The sequence below is a fragment of the Trichosurus vulpecula genome, chromosome 1, assembly GCF_011100635.1.
Source record: "Trichosurus vulpecula isolate mTriVul1 chromosome 1, mTriVul1.pri, whole genome shotgun sequence".
In the NCBI taxonomy this organism is placed as follows: Eukaryota; Metazoa; Chordata; class Mammalia; order Diprotodontia; family Phalangeridae; genus Trichosurus; species Trichosurus vulpecula.
In genome coordinates this window covers 63,276,587-63,298,155 of record NC_050573.1, presented here as the reverse complement: position 1 = coordinate 63,298,155, position 21,569 = coordinate 63,276,587, and the positions used below count along the sequence as shown (strand labels likewise).

Genomic DNA, 21,569 nt, shown 5'->3' with positions numbered 1-21,569 from the left:
TTGGAGAAGGAAACGGCAAATCACTCCTTTCTTTGCCAAGAAAACTCCAAATGGGTTCACGAAGAGTCAGACATTACTGAACACCACTAGAATGGTAAATCAGAAACCAGTGAATGTTCTTTATTTTTCTTGGTTTTTTTTTTTTGGTGGTGGTGGTGGGGGGCGGCAGGCAACATGGCTAATATGGAAATATATTTTGCATGACTTTATGTGTATAATGGGTATTAAACTGCCTGCTTTCTCAATGAGTGGGGAGAGGGAGTGAAGGGAGGAAAAGAATTTGGAAGTCAAAATAAAAAAAAAAATGAATGCTTAAAATGTTTTTTTAAAAAGGAAGAATTTCAGAATCAAAAGGGCCTTAGAACATGGAAATTCAGAGCTGTGAGAGCCCTTAGAACACAGAATGTCATAGCTAGGATGGCCTTTAGAACACGGAAGGTCAGAGCTGAGAGGTCCTTAGAACAAAGAATGTCAGAGCTGGGGGGGGGGGGCCTTTAAAACACAAAAAATTAGAGCTGGGGACCTAGAATACAGAATGTCACAGCTAGGACAGACCTTAGAACACAGACAGTCAGAACTAAGAGGGCCCTTAGAACCCAGAATGTCAGCTGGGGGGGAGGGCGATTTAGAGCACAGATTATCAGGGCTGGGAGGGCCCTTAGAACACAGAAGGTCAGAGCTAGGAGGGCCGTCAGAATCCAGAATGTCAGCTGGGGGGTGCGCTTTAGAACACAAAATGTCAGTCAGAGCTAGGAGGGCCCTTAGAACTCAGAAGGTCAGGGCTGGGAGGGGCCTTTGAACACAGGATGTCAGAAGAGGTGCATAACCTTGGCTAGACCCTGTTGTTCAACACCCCTTCCCTTTTGCACTTAGAATCCCAATCTCATTCCTAATAGTAAGTGTTCCAAACCTTTTCCTCTCCTCAAATTTCTAAGAATATGTCTAACCCTGAAACTTACCACAGTTGAGCCTCCTGTTTCACAGAAGGGACTAATGGCACCATAATTTCCCTGACACCTCGAAACTTCTACCATCACCTACTCTCCAGTCACAGATATAGTTGGAATGGGACCTGAGAGATCTAGTTCAAACACTTCATTTTATAGACTGGAAAATTGAGTCTTGGAGAGATTAAGAGCCTCCTCCAAGGACACAGAGTCTGAGTCAAAGCCAGAATTTGAATCCAATTCCTCCGACTCCAAATTCTACCATGCCACAAGGTGTCTCCTCACTCTTGTGCTACAGCGAATCTGCTTACCTGAACCTTCACCCTTTTCCCTGTCTGTCAGGACCTTAGTATAATAGGCATCCACTTTTCCTCTCCTAATCTTCAATCTCTCCTTCTCTGCTGCTCATTCACAATTGTCCACAAAACATGTACGCAACTTCAATCCTAAATGTCCTCTGCTAACTCTTGTACCTGATGCCTCTTCATTCCATCTCTCTCCTTTTTACTGGCAAACATCTCTGCTGCCTCTACCAATACTGTCATTTTATTTTTTTGGGGCAGCGCAATTGGTGTTAAGTGACTTGCCCAAGGTCACACAGCTAGTATATGTGTCAAGTGTCTGAGGTCGGATTTGAACTCAGGTCCTCCTGACTCCAGGGCCGGTGCTCTACTCACTATGCCATCTAGCTGCCCCATTTTATTACCCATTATCTCAATGTGCTATCATTTAGCTTCCGACCCCACCACTCAGCTCTTTCCCAAAAGGTCATCAACGTGCTTGCTGTCCCTCTTTCTGAGGCCTTTCCTCAGTCTCAGCCTCCGTACACCTCCCGGCCCTATGAACCACCTCCATGTCCTGGATGCTCTCTCCTCTCTTGGTTTTAGAAGCACCACACTCTCCTGATCCTCTTTAGCTTCCTATTTTGTTTTTTTTTGCTGGATTTTTCCCCATCTCCCACAAAGCCCTGTCCTTAGCCTTTTCCTCTCCCAAAGACATCTCCTTCACTCCTATGGCTTTAAGCATCACCTCTATGCAGAGGACTCTGATCTGTAGCCCCAGCCCAGACCATTCTTCTGTACTCCAGAGCCAATTTTCCACACGTCTATAGGACAGCTCTACTCTAATCCTGCAACTCGAAACTAACCTAAACTTTCCTCTCCTGATGTCACCATTCTGGAGTCACTGATCACATCATTCCCCTTACTTCTCATACTGGAATTCGTAATTCCTCCCGTTCCCTTCTCTCTGTTCCTCCTGCTAGCCAGTCTAGATCCTCACGCTGCTGCTTGTCTGGACCACTGCAGTAGCCTACTAACAGGTCTTCCCACTTACTCTCTCCTCTTTCCAATCCATCCCTCATGCTTCTGCTACAATAATCTTCCTTAAGCTCAAATCTTGTTTTATCGTACTTCTCTTCAGAAATTTTCAGTGACTTCCCTAAAGCCCAACCAAAATTTTTTTTGGTCTGGCATTCAAGACCATCTAAAACCTAGTTTGTTTCTAGCCTTATCTTACACTGTGACCTACCAAGGCAGAACCAGTAATCATGAGTCAAAGACCTAGAACCAGAAGGGACCTTAAGAGGTTATCTAGTCTAGTCTTTTGAGTCTACAAGTGAGGAAACGAAGGCTTAGAAATGTGCACAACCTTGCCTCAGGTCACATATGGAGTAACTGTCAGAGTCAGGATCCAAGTCCAGGGGCTCTGACTCAAAACCCCATATTTCCTCCACTGTTCAACGCTGCCTTCCTTTGGACCAGGCTCCCATCTCTTCCTTACCTACTGAATTCTATTCCCAACTTTTAAAGTCTAACTCAAATGACATCTTCTAGTAACCTGGACTCACCTCCCAACAGGCTTTGGCCTCTCCAATGTCCTTGTGTAACCTGTGTTCGTATATCCCATCCTTCTATTAGGCTGTAAGCTCTATGTGAACAAGGACTATGTTGTAAGAACATCTCCCAGCACTTAACAAAATATCCTCCACACAGTAGGTATTCCATAAATTTCTGCTCAATTCTATGACCAGACAATGTCGGAGGCCCTTAGAGATCATTTTACAGATGAGGAAACTGAGACCTAGAGAAGGGCATTACCAATGGGCAGCTCCTCAGAAATGTCTCCTCTTTGGAGAACACCTAGGTCAGGGTTTGCCGTGAATGTGGGTCAAAGCCAGGATATTTTATAACTGTGTAACTTCCTGTGATGTTCATGAATGTCCCCAAATGTTCTAATACCCAGGAAGTGTTTTTAATGAAACAATAATGTGCCACTTAATACCCTTCCTTCTTGGATACAGTACCTGTTGTTGGCCCCAGGGAGCAACAGGATGAGGCTGGTCAAACCAAGGAGGTTTATTTGGAGGAATTGGCTCATGGGGCCCAGGTCCCCGGGGACCGGGGGCTGCAGCAGGGTCTTGTACGCCTCCCCCTGAAGCATCATATTCAGAAGAACCTGGCATTGGGATGGGAGGTTTGTTGTCATCTACAGGAGAAACAAGAAACCTGTTATATATGGCTGCCACGTGTCTGGAAAGAAAGCAGAAATGGTGACTACAAGGAAAGGCATCAGGACCCAAAACTGTGACCAGAGGCCACACCTGAGATCGTGGTGAAAACCTAATGCAGGATCCTTTTGGCACAATTCTCTCCTTGCTGTATAATTCTTATAGAAATTATGCTGAATAAAACCACAAAATATAGTCCCAAAGATACTGGAGAAACACAATTTCTGTAATGCCCAAGTGTTCTATTTCCCAAACAGTAACAAAGTCACATGATTTTGTAGCCATCCCTTCCTCTCCATTTTCACAGCCTGAAACATTTTTCATTTCGCATCTGAAGGGGCATCATGTGGAGAAAGAAGGAAACTTGCCCTGTCTGGCATCAGTAGGCAGAAGTAAACAACAAGGAAGGGCAAGTCAGAGGGAGACAGACTCCAGCTTTCTATAGAGAAAAAGATCGATGCCCTTTCTAGTGCAGATGGAATAGATGCAATAAAATCCTTTGGAGAGGCCTGGGAGGGGCCAGCTCAAACTTCAGCTTGTACACAATTGCTCCGGCCCACAGATGGGTACAGCCTTATATCACGACAATGATGGTGGTGATGATGGTCATTTGCACAGCACTTTAAAATCTGTCAATCCCTTTACACAGTCTCCCATTTGAAAAACAAACCCGGTGAGGTATTATGATCACATTTTACAGCTGGGAAAACTGAAGTGTACACCATTCAAGGCTAGATGAGAAATCTGAGCAGATCTAGTCAAACGCTGATAGATTTAGAGCTGAGAAGTTCTACCCAAGTGTGAGTGCTGGATTAGGAAGGAGCCTGGATGATCAGGGTTTGAATGCCGTCTCAGATGCCTTGAAGCTGTGTGACCCTGGGCAGGTCACTTAACACAGCCTCAGTTTTCTCAGTCAAATGAGGGACTGAAGTCACTCCCAGCTCTATTATTCACCAACTGCCTTTTGGACATGTTGAAATGGATATCCCAAAGACATCTCAAACCCAACATGTCCAAAACACAACTCATTCTCTTTTCCCCCAAACCTCATCTCTTCTGAATTTCCTTATCACAGTGGGTGGTGGCAGTGTGCCACCATCCTCCCAGTCATCCAGGCTTAGAAGCCTGGCGTCAGCTACAGCTCTTCATCACAACTCCACATATCCAATCTGCCGCCAAGACTGATCGTTCCTACCTTCACAACATCTCTCCCTCTTCTTTACTCACACTGCCACCAACCTAGGGTAGCCTTTCATCACCTCAATTCTGTGCTATTGAAAAAGGCTTCTGGTGCATCTGCCTGCCTTGAGCAATGTAGTCTGTCTTCCACTCAGCTGCCAAAATGACCTTCCTCAAAGTGAAGGTCTTACCATGCCATTCACTCAAGGAACTCCAGTGGCTCCCTACCACCTGTAGGATCAAAAATAAGACCCTTTGTTTGATATTCAAAGCCCTTCCTAATTTGCCTCCTACACTTCCCAGGTGTTTTATACCTTACTGTGATCTTTGCTCCAACCAGACTGGCCTTCCTGATATTCCTCACACAAGACACTCCATCTCTGGGCTCTAAGCATTTTCAAAGGCTGGCCCCCCCCCTGCCTGGAATGCTCTCTCTCTCTCTCTACAACTCTGCCTTCTGGCTTCTCTGTTCAAGTCCCTAAAAGAAGCCTTTCTTGATCATCTTCAATTCTAGTGCCTTCCTCTGTTGATTATCTCCAATTCATCTTGTCCAGAGCTTGTTTCTGCATAGTTGTTTGCATGTTATCTCCCTCCATCAGAGTGCCTCTCAGGACAGAAACTATCTTTTTGCCTTTTCTTTGTATCCTTAGAGCTTAGCACAGTGCCTGGCACATAGTAAGCACTAAACAAACATTTGCTGACTGACAGTAAGGAGGAGTTACTAGAGGGCTGTACTTTAAGTCAGGAAGATCTGAGTTCAAATCTTGCCTCAGACATTTACTACCTATGTGACCATGGGCAAGTAACCTTTTTCATCTTCTGTAAACTGAGGGAGGTGGACTCTATGGCCTCTAAGGTCCCTCCCAGATGCTCTGACCTCATTTTATAGATAAAGATAATGAGACAGAGAGGTCATTTGCTGTACAATGAGTACGGATATCAACAGTTCTAATACTGTGACCACATCACAACAGTCTCCTAAAACTACAAAATAAGTTTTTAACTAACAATTTTTAAATGTCTATAAAACAAATTTTAATGGATTAAAATCTGCCTCCATCAGTCTTACCTTCCCTGAACTATGGCACAAAGAACAGATTTGCCGGACACCTGTTATAGATGGGGCCCAGTATCAAAAGGCCCGAATTCAAGTGCTGCTTCTGCTCCTTATGGACCCTGTGACTTGGGGCAAGCAGCTTCTCCACTCTGTACCCCTTTCCTCAGTTCCAAAATGGGGATAATAATGTTCTCAATGTCATTCTCTCTTTCACAGTTTACTCCCCCACCTCAAGCAATCACTTCAAGAACTATAAAGCAGGACAACTAAATGCTTCTCTTTCAGAAATCAGGCGCCTATCTCTGGAAATAAGGTGACATGGAGACTCTCTTGGGTAACATCAAGAACATGTACTTGACCCTTACTTCTAGAGACAAGAGGCTCAGCCAAAGTGGCTGTGTACCAACCTGGCTGTGTGGTTGGAGGGGCAGAGGGTGCAGGTGTAGGCGCTGGAGGTGGGGCCGGCGGGGGAGGGGTTGATTTCACTTCACTTTCCATAGGTGGGATCTGTATTTGCTGTGGGGGTGGCTGCTGCTGCTGCTGCTGCTGTTGCTGCTGCTGCTGCTGCTGCTGCTGTGCCAAGCTGTTAACAAATTCCTCATGCTGAGTCTTCAGGGTCTGTATCTGTTGTTGGAAGGCCATCTGAACTGGCTGAACCACAGCTGCATATTCAATGATCAGCGTTGCCTAAACCAGTGAGAACCACAAGTCAAACCTAAGCCAAAAGACATTTTATACCAAGGTGTCCAAACAGCAGGCTTCTCAGGACCATTCTTCAGTTTTGAGATGTCTCATGGGCATTATGTCCTTTTTTTTACATACTGTAAACTTCCCAATCACTCCTTCTCCCTAAAAGAAAACTTTTACCTGTTATCCCTATTCAACGCCACTTAATTAGATTCCAAGTCTGCCAAAATGTACCCTCCCCCAAATAAGTAAAGCTGGGCAAAACAAAACAACACACCAGTTGCTGTAAAATGACCCTGACAGTCTGTTACTGCCTCCCATGTACCCCACAGTGCACCCAAGTGAGGGCGGCCCACTTATTCTACATTCTTTAGTAAGCCACCATTTATGCTGGAAAGATTCCACATGTATATATTCTCTGACCTAAGGCTCCTTCCAGTTCTAAAGATTCTCTAGTAGTTTGCTCCATATAGGTACACTTCCCTGTAAACAGAAGACACCCCAGAAAACCTGTGTACAAATGAGCTTTTTATAAAGCAAATGACACGCCAACAGTACTTGAATCCTGCCACTGTGGAAATCAATGCTAGTTCAGAAGTGTGAGAGTGTGAGAGAGAGACTGTATGTGAGAGAGTGTGTGTGTGTATGAAGTTTTCTCAAATGGATAACAATTCTAACTCCAACAGACTGCTGGAGACGGTAGCACCTAATTACCTGGGTCATGCTATAAAAAAAGCAAGTGGAAGGTTGTTCACACTAACCTGGTACTGTCCGAGCCCAAGGGCTGGGCTCTGCAACTGCTGGATTATTGACTCATCAAAGTAACCATTCTTTTCCCACAACTGGAGGAGCTGGGTAGAGGAAGAGTAGGGAGGAAGAATCAGACATGGAAATCCTTTTTGCTACTTTAAAATGTTTCCAGGCTCTCCAATCAAAGTCAAAGAAGAAGAGAAAGGCAGGCAGTTACTCACCCGGGCGATTTTCTGCTGTTTATCCTCTTCCACAGCTAAAAAGCTGGTACAGTAAATGGGAACCACCACTTTCTGCAGGGCAGCCAATAAATCCCTCGCCTGCTTCCGCTGGCTAAAAAGGGAAGAGAAGTTTCCTGTGTCAGGCTCAGGCCTTAAAGTGACTACTGGAGATGTGATACTGTCTAGGGAAATGGAGGAAGGGAACTGTGGTCCTGGAGAAGAGATAAGGCCTTCACTGCCCCTGTCCTTAAGAGGCCCAATACACAAGCAAGCAACAGGCTGCTTACCAGTCAGACCCCCAGCCATGCCTGCTCTTTTTCTTAACTCCTTTTGTTTGCTACAGAAAAATTCAGAAGCTGGTGTAAACACAAAAGGTATCAATAAGGCTTAAAAAAAAAAAGAAATGAAGAAAGCATCTATCAATGAAAAATTCCTGAGAAAACAGGAAATCTGTTTAGTAGCAACTAGGTTAGATCAGCATCTTATCACACACATATATGACATGCTCCAAAAGGGTATATGACCAAGATATAAAAAACGTGAGGGAACAGAAGGAGGTTCCTTTTACAATCATGGTTATGGTGAAAATGCTTTTAAAAAAAGAGACAGAGGATATTATAAAAGATGAAACAGACTTTTGATTATGCAAAATTAAAAGCTGAAATGCACAATCAAAACAGCCTTGAATAAGATGATAAACTGAGAGGAAAAAAGATCTTTGCATTAAATATTTCTGATAAGATTCTGGAATCCAAGATTTATAAGAAACTTTTATAAATATATGAAGACAAGAGCCATACCTCAGTAGATAATAGGGATAAGAAGTTTTAATAAGCAAAGCAAAATTAATGATTGTATCGCAATTGTAACAAATCCTCAAACCTCCCAAAGGGGCAAAAATTATTTTTAAAAATGGAAATAATCACTGTTGAAGAAACAGAGGGCAGGCCCACTAATACACTGTTGGTGGAGCTATAAATTGGTCCAACTAGTCTAGGAATCAATTTGGAATTACATGAATAAAATCACTAAAAAGTTCAAATTCTCTAACCCAGCAATCCCACTCCAGCGTATATTCCCCAGGAGGTCAATGAGAGAAAGGAAAGTTATATATATAATGTTTACAACAACATTCTAGGGTAGCAAAAAACTAGAAACAAAATGGGTGTCTGTTGACTTAGCAATTGGCTGAGCAAACAGTAGCATGGAGGTGTACATATTATTTGGGACAAGCAGTAATTTTTTTTATAGGGCTTCATTTTGTGGCAGAGACTGGTACTGTGTGTGCTCCTAATGACTCTAGGCCAATTTAGGATGTCTGACCACGACTAGATGACTCCATAATTGAGCTTGTTTCAGTTAGCTCACTGTTAGGTGAGTGCTGGATATTGTGCAATACGCACGTTTCACTGCTCTCTTTTGTTATAGTTTAAATTCTGCAGTTTTATAGAATGGCCGTTACTTCAAGGAAATGTGTAAAAGCTCTAGTACTCAAAGAGTGCACTTTGGGGAGCTATTGCAGGAGTCCTTGTTGGGGGGTTGGAAGGTATGAAGTGGAGAAGAAAGCCAAGTGCTTCAAGGATCATTTAAGATGGCAACAAAACAGGCTCTGTTACATTGAAGAAGCAAAGCAGGATCAGAAAGATAAAACACAACCAACTAAAACTCACTGCAAAATCATCTAGAATTCAACTTCAGGAGACAAGTAAAAACCTTCAGATGGGCCTGGTTACTGACTCCTCTACACTCCAGCACAGGTGTGTTAAAGCTGAAAGAATAGAAGACTGGAGAGGGAAAAAGCTGCATACTGTTGCCAAGAAGGAAATACACTTGTCATAGGCAAACAATGCAAAGAATGGAGTACTAAAGATTGGAAAAAGGTAATTTTTACTGCCAAAATTTGCTTTTTCATTCAAGACTATACTGAAACTGTTGTCAGAATCCAGGTGATCCTATATAATCTGGGCACCTTCAGACTGTAAAACACCCCCCCAAAATTGAGGGATTTTTTACTTCCAGTGGACCTGTAAATCTTATTCCCACTCAGAGAAAGATGGACTCTGATAAATATATTCACATGTTAAGAAGAAGAATTGTTCTGGAATTCCCAAAGGGAGAAGGAATCCTGCAATATATCTTTGCATAATGCCACATCACAAAGGTAAAAAAAAAACTTATCCAAGAAATGGAAATAAACATGCTTCAATGGCCTGAGAACTTGCCTGATTTAAACTCCACTGAAATATTATGGAATAAAAACAAGACTACAAAAAATGAACTATTTGTCAAAGATACACTCAATAGCCACTGTGATAAAAACTATGGTTTCACAATGAATGTGTCAAAATCCTGTGTACCCAATTCAAACTGTATAAAACAAGTGACTGCAGCAAAAGGATATCTTTCATATTAAAAGTTTTAAAAAAATATTTGTTAATAAATCTAATTACTTTGTGATTTGCACATCACTATACATGTATAAAATGAAATATTATTGACCAATAAAATTATAAAGAATTCAGAAGGACGAGTAAGAAGGCACGCAGAGTGAAGAAAGTATAATCAAATGAATCTAAACAATGATTTCAATAACATACATGACAGCACTGAAAAGTCACCCTGGAGAACTGATAAAGAAACATATTTCTTCCCTTTTTGAAGAGATGTTGGGTCTACGGATGTAAAATCCAATCTCTACTGTCAGATACAGTTACTTTGTGGCTTTCTTACTTTTTTCCTCTTTTTTTTGTTGCAAGAAAGGGTTCAGCGGTGAGAGCTAGTAAGGGGAAACAACTATGATATGAAAACAAAAGTAATGATAAAACTATCAAATTTTAACTGAATAACTATACAAGAAATACTGTATAGCAGCTGAGAGGGATGGAAGACTGACTCAGGATCCAAAAACATGACAGGCTGGAATGATGTTAAGGAGTGGGAAAGGGATTCCACAGCATAAAGACTATATAAATAACAGTCAAACTGAAGTTGAGGAATTTGTAGAGGCTGGGGTCCACACATGTAGTGGAAGTGATTGGCAGTTTTTCCTAATAGTGAGCTGTAGTAGACTGAACAAGGAGGGAAAAAAATAGATACTAGAGGTGATTCAGGAATGAATAGGAACTGTATTGGTGAAAAGTCAAAACGGTGACACATTTTAGGACTCTATTAAGGGCAATATTTAGGAAATAGATTGGACAGGTATACTTATACTTATATATACACAAGTTTACACACAATTCATCACAAGAGGGTTCCAGAAAGTGGACAATTTAAAACAGTTAATCCATCCAAGAACAGACACATCCCACAGATCTCATCATCCTATATGAAAGATTTAACACATCTTTTGATTCATCAGACTCTCATTGCTTTGAGATCATCTACAGAGTCAGATGGAGACAGACCCAAATAACAAGTTAGTCTGAGGATAGACTATGCCACCAAAAGGAGATAACTCTGAAAGGATAATATATTTATATATGTATTTACGACTGTATCTGTGTTTGTAAATATAAGAGTAATGTCATTATAAGGTATGTTCAGGATATATAAAACTAGATTTGGGGATTTGAGAGGGGAAGGGCAGAGAATGGTACATAATGGTACACAACAGAAAACCAGAGAACCTTGTAGGTAATGCAATCTGTGTAGAAGAACTAAGTATCCTGGCAGACAATCTAGAAAATATATTTAATGAAAGCTCTTACCAGTGATGCAAAACATCATTGATCAGGTAAATCAAATGCAATCGCAGCTCAAAATGTGCTCCATCAGCAGTGATCCGATTTCGGAGGTGGCCAGCCATCAGCTCACAGTGTGGAGGAGTCTTGGCATTACTAAACATCCAGTTCTTTCCTGCCTGAAAATGCCAATTTAATAACTGTCAGCTGGACTAAGTATTTAAATGTTCTTAGAATTTTACTTAGAATCACCATGGCAAAAGTGATGATAAATAGGTCACTTTTCTGTGGTGTTCCACAATTTACAAAACACGTTCCTCACAAGTGGCCAGGTGAAGTTAGTCATGCCAATAACATTAAATATGATACACATAGTACACTTTAAAGTCTGCAAAGCACAACAGACATCATTAAACCTGAGGCCCACAACAACCTGTTTAGACTAGTGGAGTACAAAAAGAGTTTAGACTGGGGGACCACTATAAAGAAATCTCGACTCAGAGAGAGATCAGGTGATTTGCCCATTATAATACACCTACTAAACACCATAGACAGGAAGATACTTAGATATCTCTGACTATAAGCCCAGCACTTTCACCACTATGCCAGGTTCCAACTGACAGGTGACAAAATAGATTTGGAGGGTGAAGTGCTTTTGCCAGGTAAATGGCATAAACAAGACCCAAACCTTGGCTATGACTCCACATCTGATACTCCTCATATCACAGTAAATCACCTAGTCTCAGAGTTAGGAAGGACCTCAGAACTCACACATGCCAGTCCACCTACTTCAGGCAAAAATCCCTCTCTATAACATTGCTGGCAAGGTCTGTTTGAATTCTTCCAACAGCAGGGAATTTACCTTACAAAGTAGCCTACCCCACTTTCCTTTTTTTCTCCAAAAAGAGGACAAAGGAATAAAAGGCCATTCTGTCATCAAAATGACCTACCAATGGAACACCTGGCACCTAACAGAGCCTACTACAAGAGAAGGCATCCAATAAACTTTTTTTTAGCCAAAAGAAATGTAAGTGAGCCAAGGCTTGGTCTCTGGCTGGGCACACTTTCTAAAGGAGTCTCTTACTTACAGAGATCGCATCTTTGGTACATGTATCGATTATTGGTTGCAGCAGGTTATCAAACTCGTTCATGTCCAACTGGGTTTCCTCCAGTAGTTTCTGCATCTGCTGCTCTACTGCATGGGCTATTGCAGATGTAACTTGCTCCTAAAGAAGAACAAACCAAGATGTCTTTATTTATTTGATATATAACAACAAAAAGCCAGAGAAACAAGGATTTCTTTAGAGCTGGACTAACTGAATTCTGACTACATGACTTGGATTCCAGATTTAAAGAATTCCACATCTAAGACAAAGATCAGACTTCAGGCTATACAGTTAAATAGTTTTCTTTATTCAAGCTTCTTGCTTTCACAGGAAACTGAACAAAGTTATTAACAATCTTTACTGGCTATTAGCTATCTTTACTACTAATGGGATTACTCAGAGTTGAGAGGCAGCCATCTGACATCATAAGCCAGAGTTGAGGGAAACCTCAAAGAAAAATAATCGTTTAGTCAAGTATCTCCTCTTGCCCCAGTTCACAGAGAAGAAAACTAAGGCCATGAAAGGGCAATGCTTTGCCCAGGTGAAATGGCTGGGAAATGGCCAAATTAGGACTATTGCCCAGGATCTCCTTGTCCAAGGTTCTTGGTACTACACTATGCTTCATAGTTCCCATGCCTATTAATGTCCCCAAGACATGAAATCTGTGCATATTTTCCCCATTAAGACAATCTCCAAAGCCTTTTCAAAAACAATTACTGTCAAAGGTGGCAAAGAGAAGAGTCATCTACCTCTGTTGGAACTCACTAGGAAGTAGGTGATGTAGAAGAGTTGTGGGGAGGGTAAGGAGCCAGCAATATTTTCAAAAAGAACAGCAGTTTTACCTGTCTCATGGCCAGAAGATGCTGCTCCTGCTGCTGTAGGTTCCACTGGCTCTGCTGAATGAGTTCTTCCATAGAAGGGGTTCCCTGAGAGGGATTGATGGTTGGAGCTGGTGGTAAGGAGGGCTGCGGCAAAGGCTGTGGCAAGGGCTGTATCTGGGCAGCAGGTTCTAGCTCTGGAGTCTGCTGCTTGCATATCACTAAAAGGACATAAAAGGTAAAATAAAAACAATTTTCCAACACCATACAATCAAACTTTCCATTCTTCTCTTTGTGTTTGCTCTGGAATTCACTCTGTTGAATCCATAGGGGATTCCTTCAAGGACTGTAGAAAAGCAAAGCTATTTCTACTATCAAAGAGACATCAAAAGATTTTTTAAAATTCCAAACAGATTTTTTTCTTACTGCAAATGAAGCTCAAGTCTTTCCCTGTCAACTTCAGCTCTCTTACCACCCCAACCTTCAAACATGCTAACTGAATGTCACGGCTGGGAAGAAACTATGAATTAGACTCTATGTTAAGAAGGTTAAAGCTAGGAAGAACCTTACAAATGATCTTACCCAAATAGTTCTTTCTATAGATAGGAAAACTGAGGCCCAGAGAGGGGAAATGCCTTATTCGAGGTTCCATAGCGGCTTACAGAATTTCATAGGATTCAGAGTTGAATATCTACTCTAATCCTCTCATTTTACCTAAGAAGAAACTAAGGTCTAGGAAGGGAAAGGTACCTGCTCAAAATCAGACAGTTAAGTGGCTCCGGAGCCCAGCTCTCTTGACACAGTATCAAACTCTTGTAATTGCAGAATCTCAGAGACAACCTCAGAAGTCCCTGACAAGTGGTAATGAACCACCACTTAAAAGATTCCTAGTGGCAGGGAACTCACTACCTCACAAAGCAGTCCACTTCAAATCCTTTCTTACGTACCTTGAGAGCTGACTTAAAGACAAAGAAAACATGTGACTCTGTGTTTCACAACTCCTTTGTATGGGCATCAGTTCTGACATACACACTATATACATTTCTGACGGGATAACCAAGACTTCCATTCAGAAACCATACTCATACTTCCAATTGCTTGGTTCTAGGTCCTGGAATAATTTAGGTAGAGTTTACTACTAGGTCAGAGAAACCACCAAAGTGTAAAGGATACAAGGTTAGGAAAAATCTCTAGTTGGAAATCCCTTCCCCTTTTCCTCATTAGTAAAACAGGATAATAACCATGCACCACTAGGCTCTAGGTTAGCACTTCCTGAATTAATAAACTACCTCCCTTCCTCCTCTGTCCACATGGGGAGTCATACCCTTACATGTGGGTGCTCTATCCAAAGGAATATAAATTTTGATTGCTTGTACTTTGCAAGATATCTTGGGGCTAGTTTTTCTCTCTCTTCCCTACTTATTTTATCAGTTTTTTTTTTAACTGAGACAATTAACCCTTTTGTCTCACGTAGTTTCATTTATGATTTCTTGAAATATAGCTCTGGAAAACCAGGGTTTGATAAAGCCCATTGGGATTCAAATGGAGCTACCTGACCATGCCTTTAAACCCAAATCACTCCAGCCACACTGACTGACCAATAATATGTCCTAGCCCAAACCTCACTTGCTTATTGTTTTGGATGATTCAGAGCGAGTGTAAATAGCAACTGTTTCTGTTCTGGCCAGAAACCCTGAGAGTCTTCCCCTCCCAAACTGATTCTTTTGAGAATGCAAACTAGGCCATTTTTTTTTGCCAATCCTTTATTTTTTAACCAATTTTACCAATCTTTTAATCACTGAAAGGATGTTATGCCATACAAATTGAGTACTGGGAAAGATATTAGCTTAAAAGAGCCAAGGTCTCCCAGTACTCTAGGGCCATCCCTACCAATGTTGTGCCACTGGACTCTGAACGACTCTGGAAGAAAGAGTGAGGCTAATAACTTTGCAGCACCACACATAAATCCAATTCACTTGCAAGTCAAGACAACATTCCCCTCCTGATGTAATTGGTTCTCTTCAAGAAGGAAGGACAAACAACAACAAGCTGTCAATGACCAGGCCCATCTGGTCAAGATAAATCCTTCCAGTACTGGCCTTGACTCAAGCCCCTAACACCTCTGTCAGGCACCTTGATTAGGGCCCTGATCCTTTCCTCTCATTCTTAATCTTGCCATGTCTCGTCTTCTTGGCAGTGTACAAATATGTCCACGTTTCCTCCATCATCAAAAACCTTCAATGAGCCTGCCATCTGTTCAATCTATTAACTTAAGCCTCTTCTCCTACTCCTAATTCTTAGAAAAAGCCAAAATATGTTTTGCTACCTACAAAAACCAGATCGCTCAACTCCTTCAATCTGGAATCTAATCTCCCTACCCAACTGAAACCATGTCAAAGGTGAGCTATCATCTCCTAAATGCTAAATTTGATGGCCCTTTCTTAGTCTTCAACCTTCTTGACCTCTCTGAGCTAAGGACCATCTTGAGGGAGGACATGGTATAGTATAAGAGAGTACTGGTTTGGAGTCAAATACTAGGCTTGCCACTTAATTCCCTATGACTTTAGATAAATCATTTCCCCTCTCAACCTCAGTTTCCTCATTTGTAAAATTAGGAGGTTGTTTGAACTCTAAAGTACCTTTAAGCTCTAAACCTGGCACCCCGTGTTCCTCCTTCCCATATATTCATTCCTCCTTAGGTTTTTTGGTTACAATGCTCTTTACTGGTTCTCCTTCTACATGTGACTGTTCCTTCTCAGTCTCTTTTGCTGGATCAAAAATCTGCTCACTAACTGTATGTGCCAAGAACAGCTTTGCCTGGATCCTCTTCAATTCTCACTCATACTCTCTCTCTCCTTTAGTTCTCATCAGCTCTAATAGATTCAATTACAATCTCTATTCTAATGACCCCCAATTCTACATATCTCACCCTCACTTTTCTTCAGAGGTATGGTCTATCTATCTGTAACATATTTGCAACTGTTTCTCCCATTGATATCCAACTCAAAACATTGACAAGAGAAGAATCTTCAATCTTAAACTCACTCCTCAGTCATAACCGCCTTTATTTTCTGCTGAGGGTACTGCAATCCTCTCAGTCGCCAGGGTCAAAACCTAGGCCTCATCCTAGATTTTTCACTTTCCCTTACACTTCATAATCATTAAGTTCCCACATTTAATTGTCCCTATTTTCACATCTTTAAAATTCCTCCCTTTGTCTCTACCACTCAAGTTCAGGCCCTTATCACCTTTTATCTGAACTATAACTTCCCAATGAATCTCCTTGCATCCAGTTCCCCACCCAATCTGTCCTCTACATAGCTACCAAAATCCTTCTAGTGTACAATTCTAAGTCACCCATCTGCTTAAAACTCTTTAGTGCTTATCTATTGCTTCTATGATAAAATATAAGCTTTTCAGCTTGAAATTTAATGCCATCAACATTCTGGCTCCGGTTCATTTTCCCAGACATATTTCACATTATTTGACTTTTTATACTAAATATTACAGATACATTGATTTATTTGCTATTCTTCAAATTCAATATTTAATATCACAATTCCCCTGGGATCATGTATAAATTTTTGCTTGCCATTTAAAGTTCTTCATAATTTGGCTTCTTCCTACCTTTCTAGTCTTTTTATACTTTACTCCTGTCCATGTACTCTAGGACCCAACAAGCCTGTCCTATCTGGCATTTCCTCAAATATAACACTCCATCACCAGTCTAGGTACCTTTGCTCTAGTGTTTCCCCATGTCTGGAATGCTCTCCTACCTTAATTTCCCCAGCTTCTTTCAAGACTCAGCTCAAATCCCACCTTCTGCAGGAAGCCTTTCCCGGTTCCTCTCCAGTAGCTGGTCTCTTCTCCCTCACATTTATCCCCGTACATATTTTCCCATGTACCTTGCCATTTACGTTTTGTCTCCCCAGTTAGAATGTAAACTTCTTGAGGGCAGGGGTTGTTGTTACCTTCCCTTGTATCCCCAGCATTTAGCACAGTGCTGGGACTACAGAAAGCACTTAATGAATGTTTATTAAATGACTTAAAAGACTTCATGCCTTTCCAAAGGCTGTTCCTCTTGCCTGAAATGCACTTCCACCTTACCTCTGTTTCATAAAATTCCTAGCTTCCTTTGAGTATGAGCTCAGAGGCTCAAGGGCACCTCCTTCAGGAAATCTTTCTTAATTTCCACTCGTCAGTTTTTTCTTCCTCCTCCCTGCATATTTATTTATATAAGTCAAGGCTCCATTCCCCAGGAGAATGTAAGCTTCATGAGGGGAAAGGTTATCATTTTTTCTCTTCCTAAACCAAGAGCAGCACAGTAATGTAACAGGTACCAACAAAGCACCTAGCATAAAGCAGATGTTTAAAAAACACTAGCTGGATTGAATGGCGGAGGTTCTTACAACCCACTCAGGCCAGAGCCTGTTGCAAAACCCCGCCAGTCCCAAGAACGTCTGGACCCACTCACGCTGCTGCTGCTCCAGGGCCAACTTGCACTTGTAGTAGTTGTAGAACTCGCCTCCGAAGAGGAAGGAGAATTTGGGGTTGTCTTTCTGTTTTTCCATCGTCATCTTCTCGAACTCTGGCCCGTTGCGGGCCACGAACTGGGCCAGTTTGTCGATGACATTCCGCAGCTCCTGGTCTGGGGCCCGGGCAGAATAGGATGGTTAGAGAAAAGGCGTGGGAGACGCGTGGGCGCGGGGAGCCCACCCGAGCCCGAACCCCACACCCGACATCCCCGGCGGTGGGGAAAATGATGGTGGCCCGGGGGGGAAACTGAGGCGGCAAGAGGGGGCGGGGCTCACACGGGAAACGGGGACGCTGGGGGCGGGGCTACGGGAAGAGACGGGACCCGGGAGGTTGTGCGTTCGGGAGGGATGGGGACGGGAGCCGTGGCCGGGGCCCCCAGGGTTTGGGCCCAGACTCACCGTCAGGCGGCAGCGGCAGCTCCATGGCTCCGGAGCCGCAGAACGTCCTCGGGAAGCTCACGATTCCTCCCCGCGCCAGACACAGAAGCCGGCCGGAAGTGTCGCACCTCACTTTTGCGACGCACCAAGCCACTTCCGGTAGCGATTTGTGGCCATCCGTCACTTCCGGCATCGATTTACGACTATCTCTATGGAGAACCGGAAGTGCGTTCTTCCAAGAGGGCGGGATCTACAGTCTTTAGGGGCCTGCGTGGATGGCGGGAAACGACCTCAGTCTGTTGCCTCCCAGTGTCTGGTTTTTTTTTTTTTTTTTAAATCTCTAGTGCCGGAGACCTGGGTCCGAGCGCCATCTGCCTCTACAGTTCTTCGCTACCTTCTTGGGCCCCAGAACCCACCCTCTCCTTATCTGAAGCCGCCGCTCCGCTCATTGGCCATTTATGAGGCGCCTGCTGTGTGCGAGGACTCCGAGGCTGCATGAAAGTCTATTGTCAGAGGAACGTGCATAAACACAAAACAGAATTTGGCGGGTAGGGCAGGGGCGCACGGCCGGGATTCCAGGAGGGAATGTCTGGCGAGGGGCACCGCTACCCCATGGGACAAAGGCAGGGAGGCGAGAGCTAGAAGATTGAAGCAGCCTGTGGTGTGGCTTGTCGGCCGAGAGAAAAGATCCTGACGCCGAAGGGGGTGCCGGGGCGGAGAGGCTCCAAGGACATGGCCAGCACAGGGAACACTAGGGACAGGAATCTGACCGCAAGCGTGGGCGAGACGCCCGGAGCTGCCGGTGTCAGCGACAGCGAGGGAAGGCACTAAGGGCCTCGTGTGGCAGCGAGGCGAGGGGCTTTTAGGGTTTGGGTCCATGGCGCTTCTACAGAGCTTCTGGAGGCGACAGGCTGAGAATGGGAACTGCTTACCCTAATTCATCATGACCTCTTGGAGGTCACCTGATGTGAAATGGCACAAGTATCCGTAATTACGGACCCTAATTTCACAGGGGTGTCTCGAAGAACGTGTTACGTTACAAAAATCTAAAAGTGTACGAATTTACCGCGTGTTCACCCCCCCCTTCCTTTCTTTTGAATTCCAGTCCTGCTTTTACCACATCAGAAGCCCCAATTGTTAAAGTATCTCTACTTGCAATGTTCAATAGGTACCTCAAACTCCAAATGAATCCAAAACAAAACTCAGCTTTTATTGTTTATGGAATTCCTTCCTAAACCCACCCCAACCCTTCAAATTTCCAAGGGAAGTAGAAGGCGTGACCGTCCTCCCAGCTATCACACCACCACTATAAACAATTAGTTACCAAGTATCCTTGATTGTAATTACCCGGCACATTTGTCCCTTCCAACTCCGCTTCTGGTGAACCTCCATCACCTCTTATCGGAATTACTGTAACAATTTTCTAATGGTCTTTCTGCTTCTAGTTTCCCATCCTGATTCATCATCTGTACACTGCCACATAATATTGCTAAATCACAGATCTAACAATGGTAATCCCCTGCAGAATAAGGCTTGTTTGCCCATTGCCTTTTGTGAGACAAATTCCCCTGCCGGGCACTGAAAGTTCCAACAATTCAACTCAGCAGCTGCCTTTATGGATTTATTTCATTTGTCACTTCCCTGCATATGTTATTCTAACCAAACTGGCCACTTAGTTATTCCTTAACTTAAAAGTGCAATCTCCTAACTACGCTACAACCTGTCCCTATTCTCCCCCCAACCCCAATCCTTCCTTATCTATTTCTTGGAATCCCTAACTGCTTCAAGGTTGGACACAGGATCTACTTCTTACATGCTGCCTTTATAGATCTTCCCGTTTAGGTGGTCTCTCCTGCTTCAAGCTACATTATTTTTACCTATCTGTGTACACATCTACCCCTAGTAAGATAAACTGCTTGGAATCTTATTTTTGCCTTTGTATATCAAGCACCTAAAAGTGATATGCATTGTAAACACTTAGGAATGTTTCTTCAATTTAAAGTGTTTTTAATCACAAATTTATATCTTAAGTATGAACTACTATTAAGATCAAAGTTAGTAGCAGAGCAAGGACTTAAACCAACCCTTCAGGTTATAGGTCATTCCTCCTACTGGACCATATTGCATTTGAAAGATTCTGTTGGCCAAGATTAGCTAACTGGAGTGCCAAGCCTTACTTCTTCAAGACAGGCCCTGTTTTAAACAAACTCTTGATAACCTTGGTCAAACAAGCTTTCTCACTTGGAAGAATGAGCTTCCCCGGCTGACATTCAGATGGTAAATATCTTTGGGTTTCCTGGTGGTGTTTAGGAAAACAGCTAAAACAAAAAACTTTGCCAATAAAATTCTTAACTTACTGTTTTATTATTGCCAAACTCTCTCCTTTGAATAAAATGTTATTCATATTACTTTACCATGCCCTGTTCCAATTCTACACAATTTCAAACTTGTGGGATCTTAGATCATGCTTCCTTTTCCTAAACCCTTTTTTACACAAATTGTCAAGAGTTGCTGGTTTATGTTACAAACTACAAAACCAGTATCTCAATTCTTTGAAATTCTGCTAATACACAACTATTTACATGTATCTGAGGCTTTTAATGTGTAGAAAGTGTTTTTCACAATTACACTCCGAAGCTGACGGTACAAGTGCTAATACTGAAGTTAAGCTGAGCCCCAGAATTAGATTATCAGTAGAGAAAGGACTCAATCACAGGTCAAAGCTAAAAGGGAGCTCGATCATTCGATTCACACTATTCCTTAACAGAAATTCACAGAAAAATAATCATCTAGCCACTGGTCAAACACTGCTTCTTGAGGCAACCCATTCCATTTCTGAATAGCACTAATTGTTCAGAAGTGTCCTGAGCCAATATCTCTATATAATTTCTATCTACTGGTTGTGCCTTCAGGGAGTAAAAAGAACAAATCAAATCCCTTCAAGCACTTGAAGACAGGTATTGTGCCACCCCCACATCCAACCCAGATCACAGGGGGCAGAAAACTGAGCTCAAAGGTACTTCGAAGTCTATCTAGCCCAGCCCTCATAGTCTAGACAAGGAAACCCAAGACTAACCAGGAAAGTGGAGAGTTCTGCCTGTGGTCATGGAGTGATCTCTTCCTCTATGCCATGCTGCATCCAGAGCAAGTTCTCTTTCCACTACCCTATGGGGATTCCTTAAGGGGATGGGAAAAGTTCATTTCTAAAAGGGAAAGCTGTGGGGTAATGAACACTTAGTGTAGCCTCAGAGGAATAAGATTCAAATCCCATCCTCTCTCTTCAGGTAAGTCACAGCTTCTCTGAGCCTGTTTCACATATGAAATGAAAACAAGACTCCTTATAAGGCTGGAAGACAGATGAAAGTACTTGATGAAATGTGAGTTTCCACTGCAAAAATGTAAGGTGGGATAGGTGAAAAAGTAACCTTCCCATTAAAGCCCCCTAGAGACAAATGATTCTTCCCAGTTTACAAAACAGTAACACAAAAATGAAGGTCCCCTTAAATAAAAGAAAAACTGCACATCACCCATGTTTTTCAGGAGATTAAAACCCGAATGTTTTCCAGTAAGTCGGGTACAAATTCAGGCAAATGTAAGCTATTAGTGCTAGGATGAATTAATTCTTTGGCTTCATTCAGTTCAGTGTCCATACCTTCACAATGAAATCCTAGTAATGCCAATGGAAACTTTGCCATGAAA

At 42.6% G+C, this 21,569-nt stretch overlaps 1 protein-coding gene across 3 annotated transcripts in view; it reads right to left on the bottom strand.

Moving 5' to 3' along the window:
* LOC118845370 (calcium homeostasis endoplasmic reticulum protein) overlaps positions 1–18,016 on the bottom strand; it is a 31,975-nt gene extending 13,959 nt beyond the window's left edge. Inside the window, exons 1-9 of one of the 3 annotated variants that reach the window (XM_036753276.1) lie at positions 17,892–18,016; positions 17,432–17,605; positions 12,982–13,178; positions 12,122–12,259; positions 11,061–11,212; positions 7,351–7,462; positions 7,141–7,230; positions 6,100–6,379; positions 3,253–3,434 (exon numbers count right to left, since the gene is read on the bottom strand). In XM_036753276.1, coding sequence (XP_036609171.1) covers positions 3,253–3,434; positions 6,100–6,379; positions 7,141–7,230; positions 7,351–7,462; positions 11,061–11,212; positions 12,122–12,259; positions 12,982–13,178; positions 17,432–17,605; positions 17,892–17,916 — 1,350 coding nt within the window. In that variant the 5' untranslated portion in view covers positions 17,917–18,016. The remainder of the gene's footprint in view (positions 1–3,252; positions 3,435–6,099; positions 6,380–7,140; positions 7,231–7,350; positions 7,463–11,060; positions 11,213–12,121; positions 12,260–12,981; positions 13,179–17,431; positions 17,606–17,891) is intronic. The other 2 variants (XM_036753282.1, XM_036753288.1) reach the window with 2 other exon arrangements.
* Between the last annotated feature and the right edge of the window lie 3,553 nt (positions 18,017–21,569).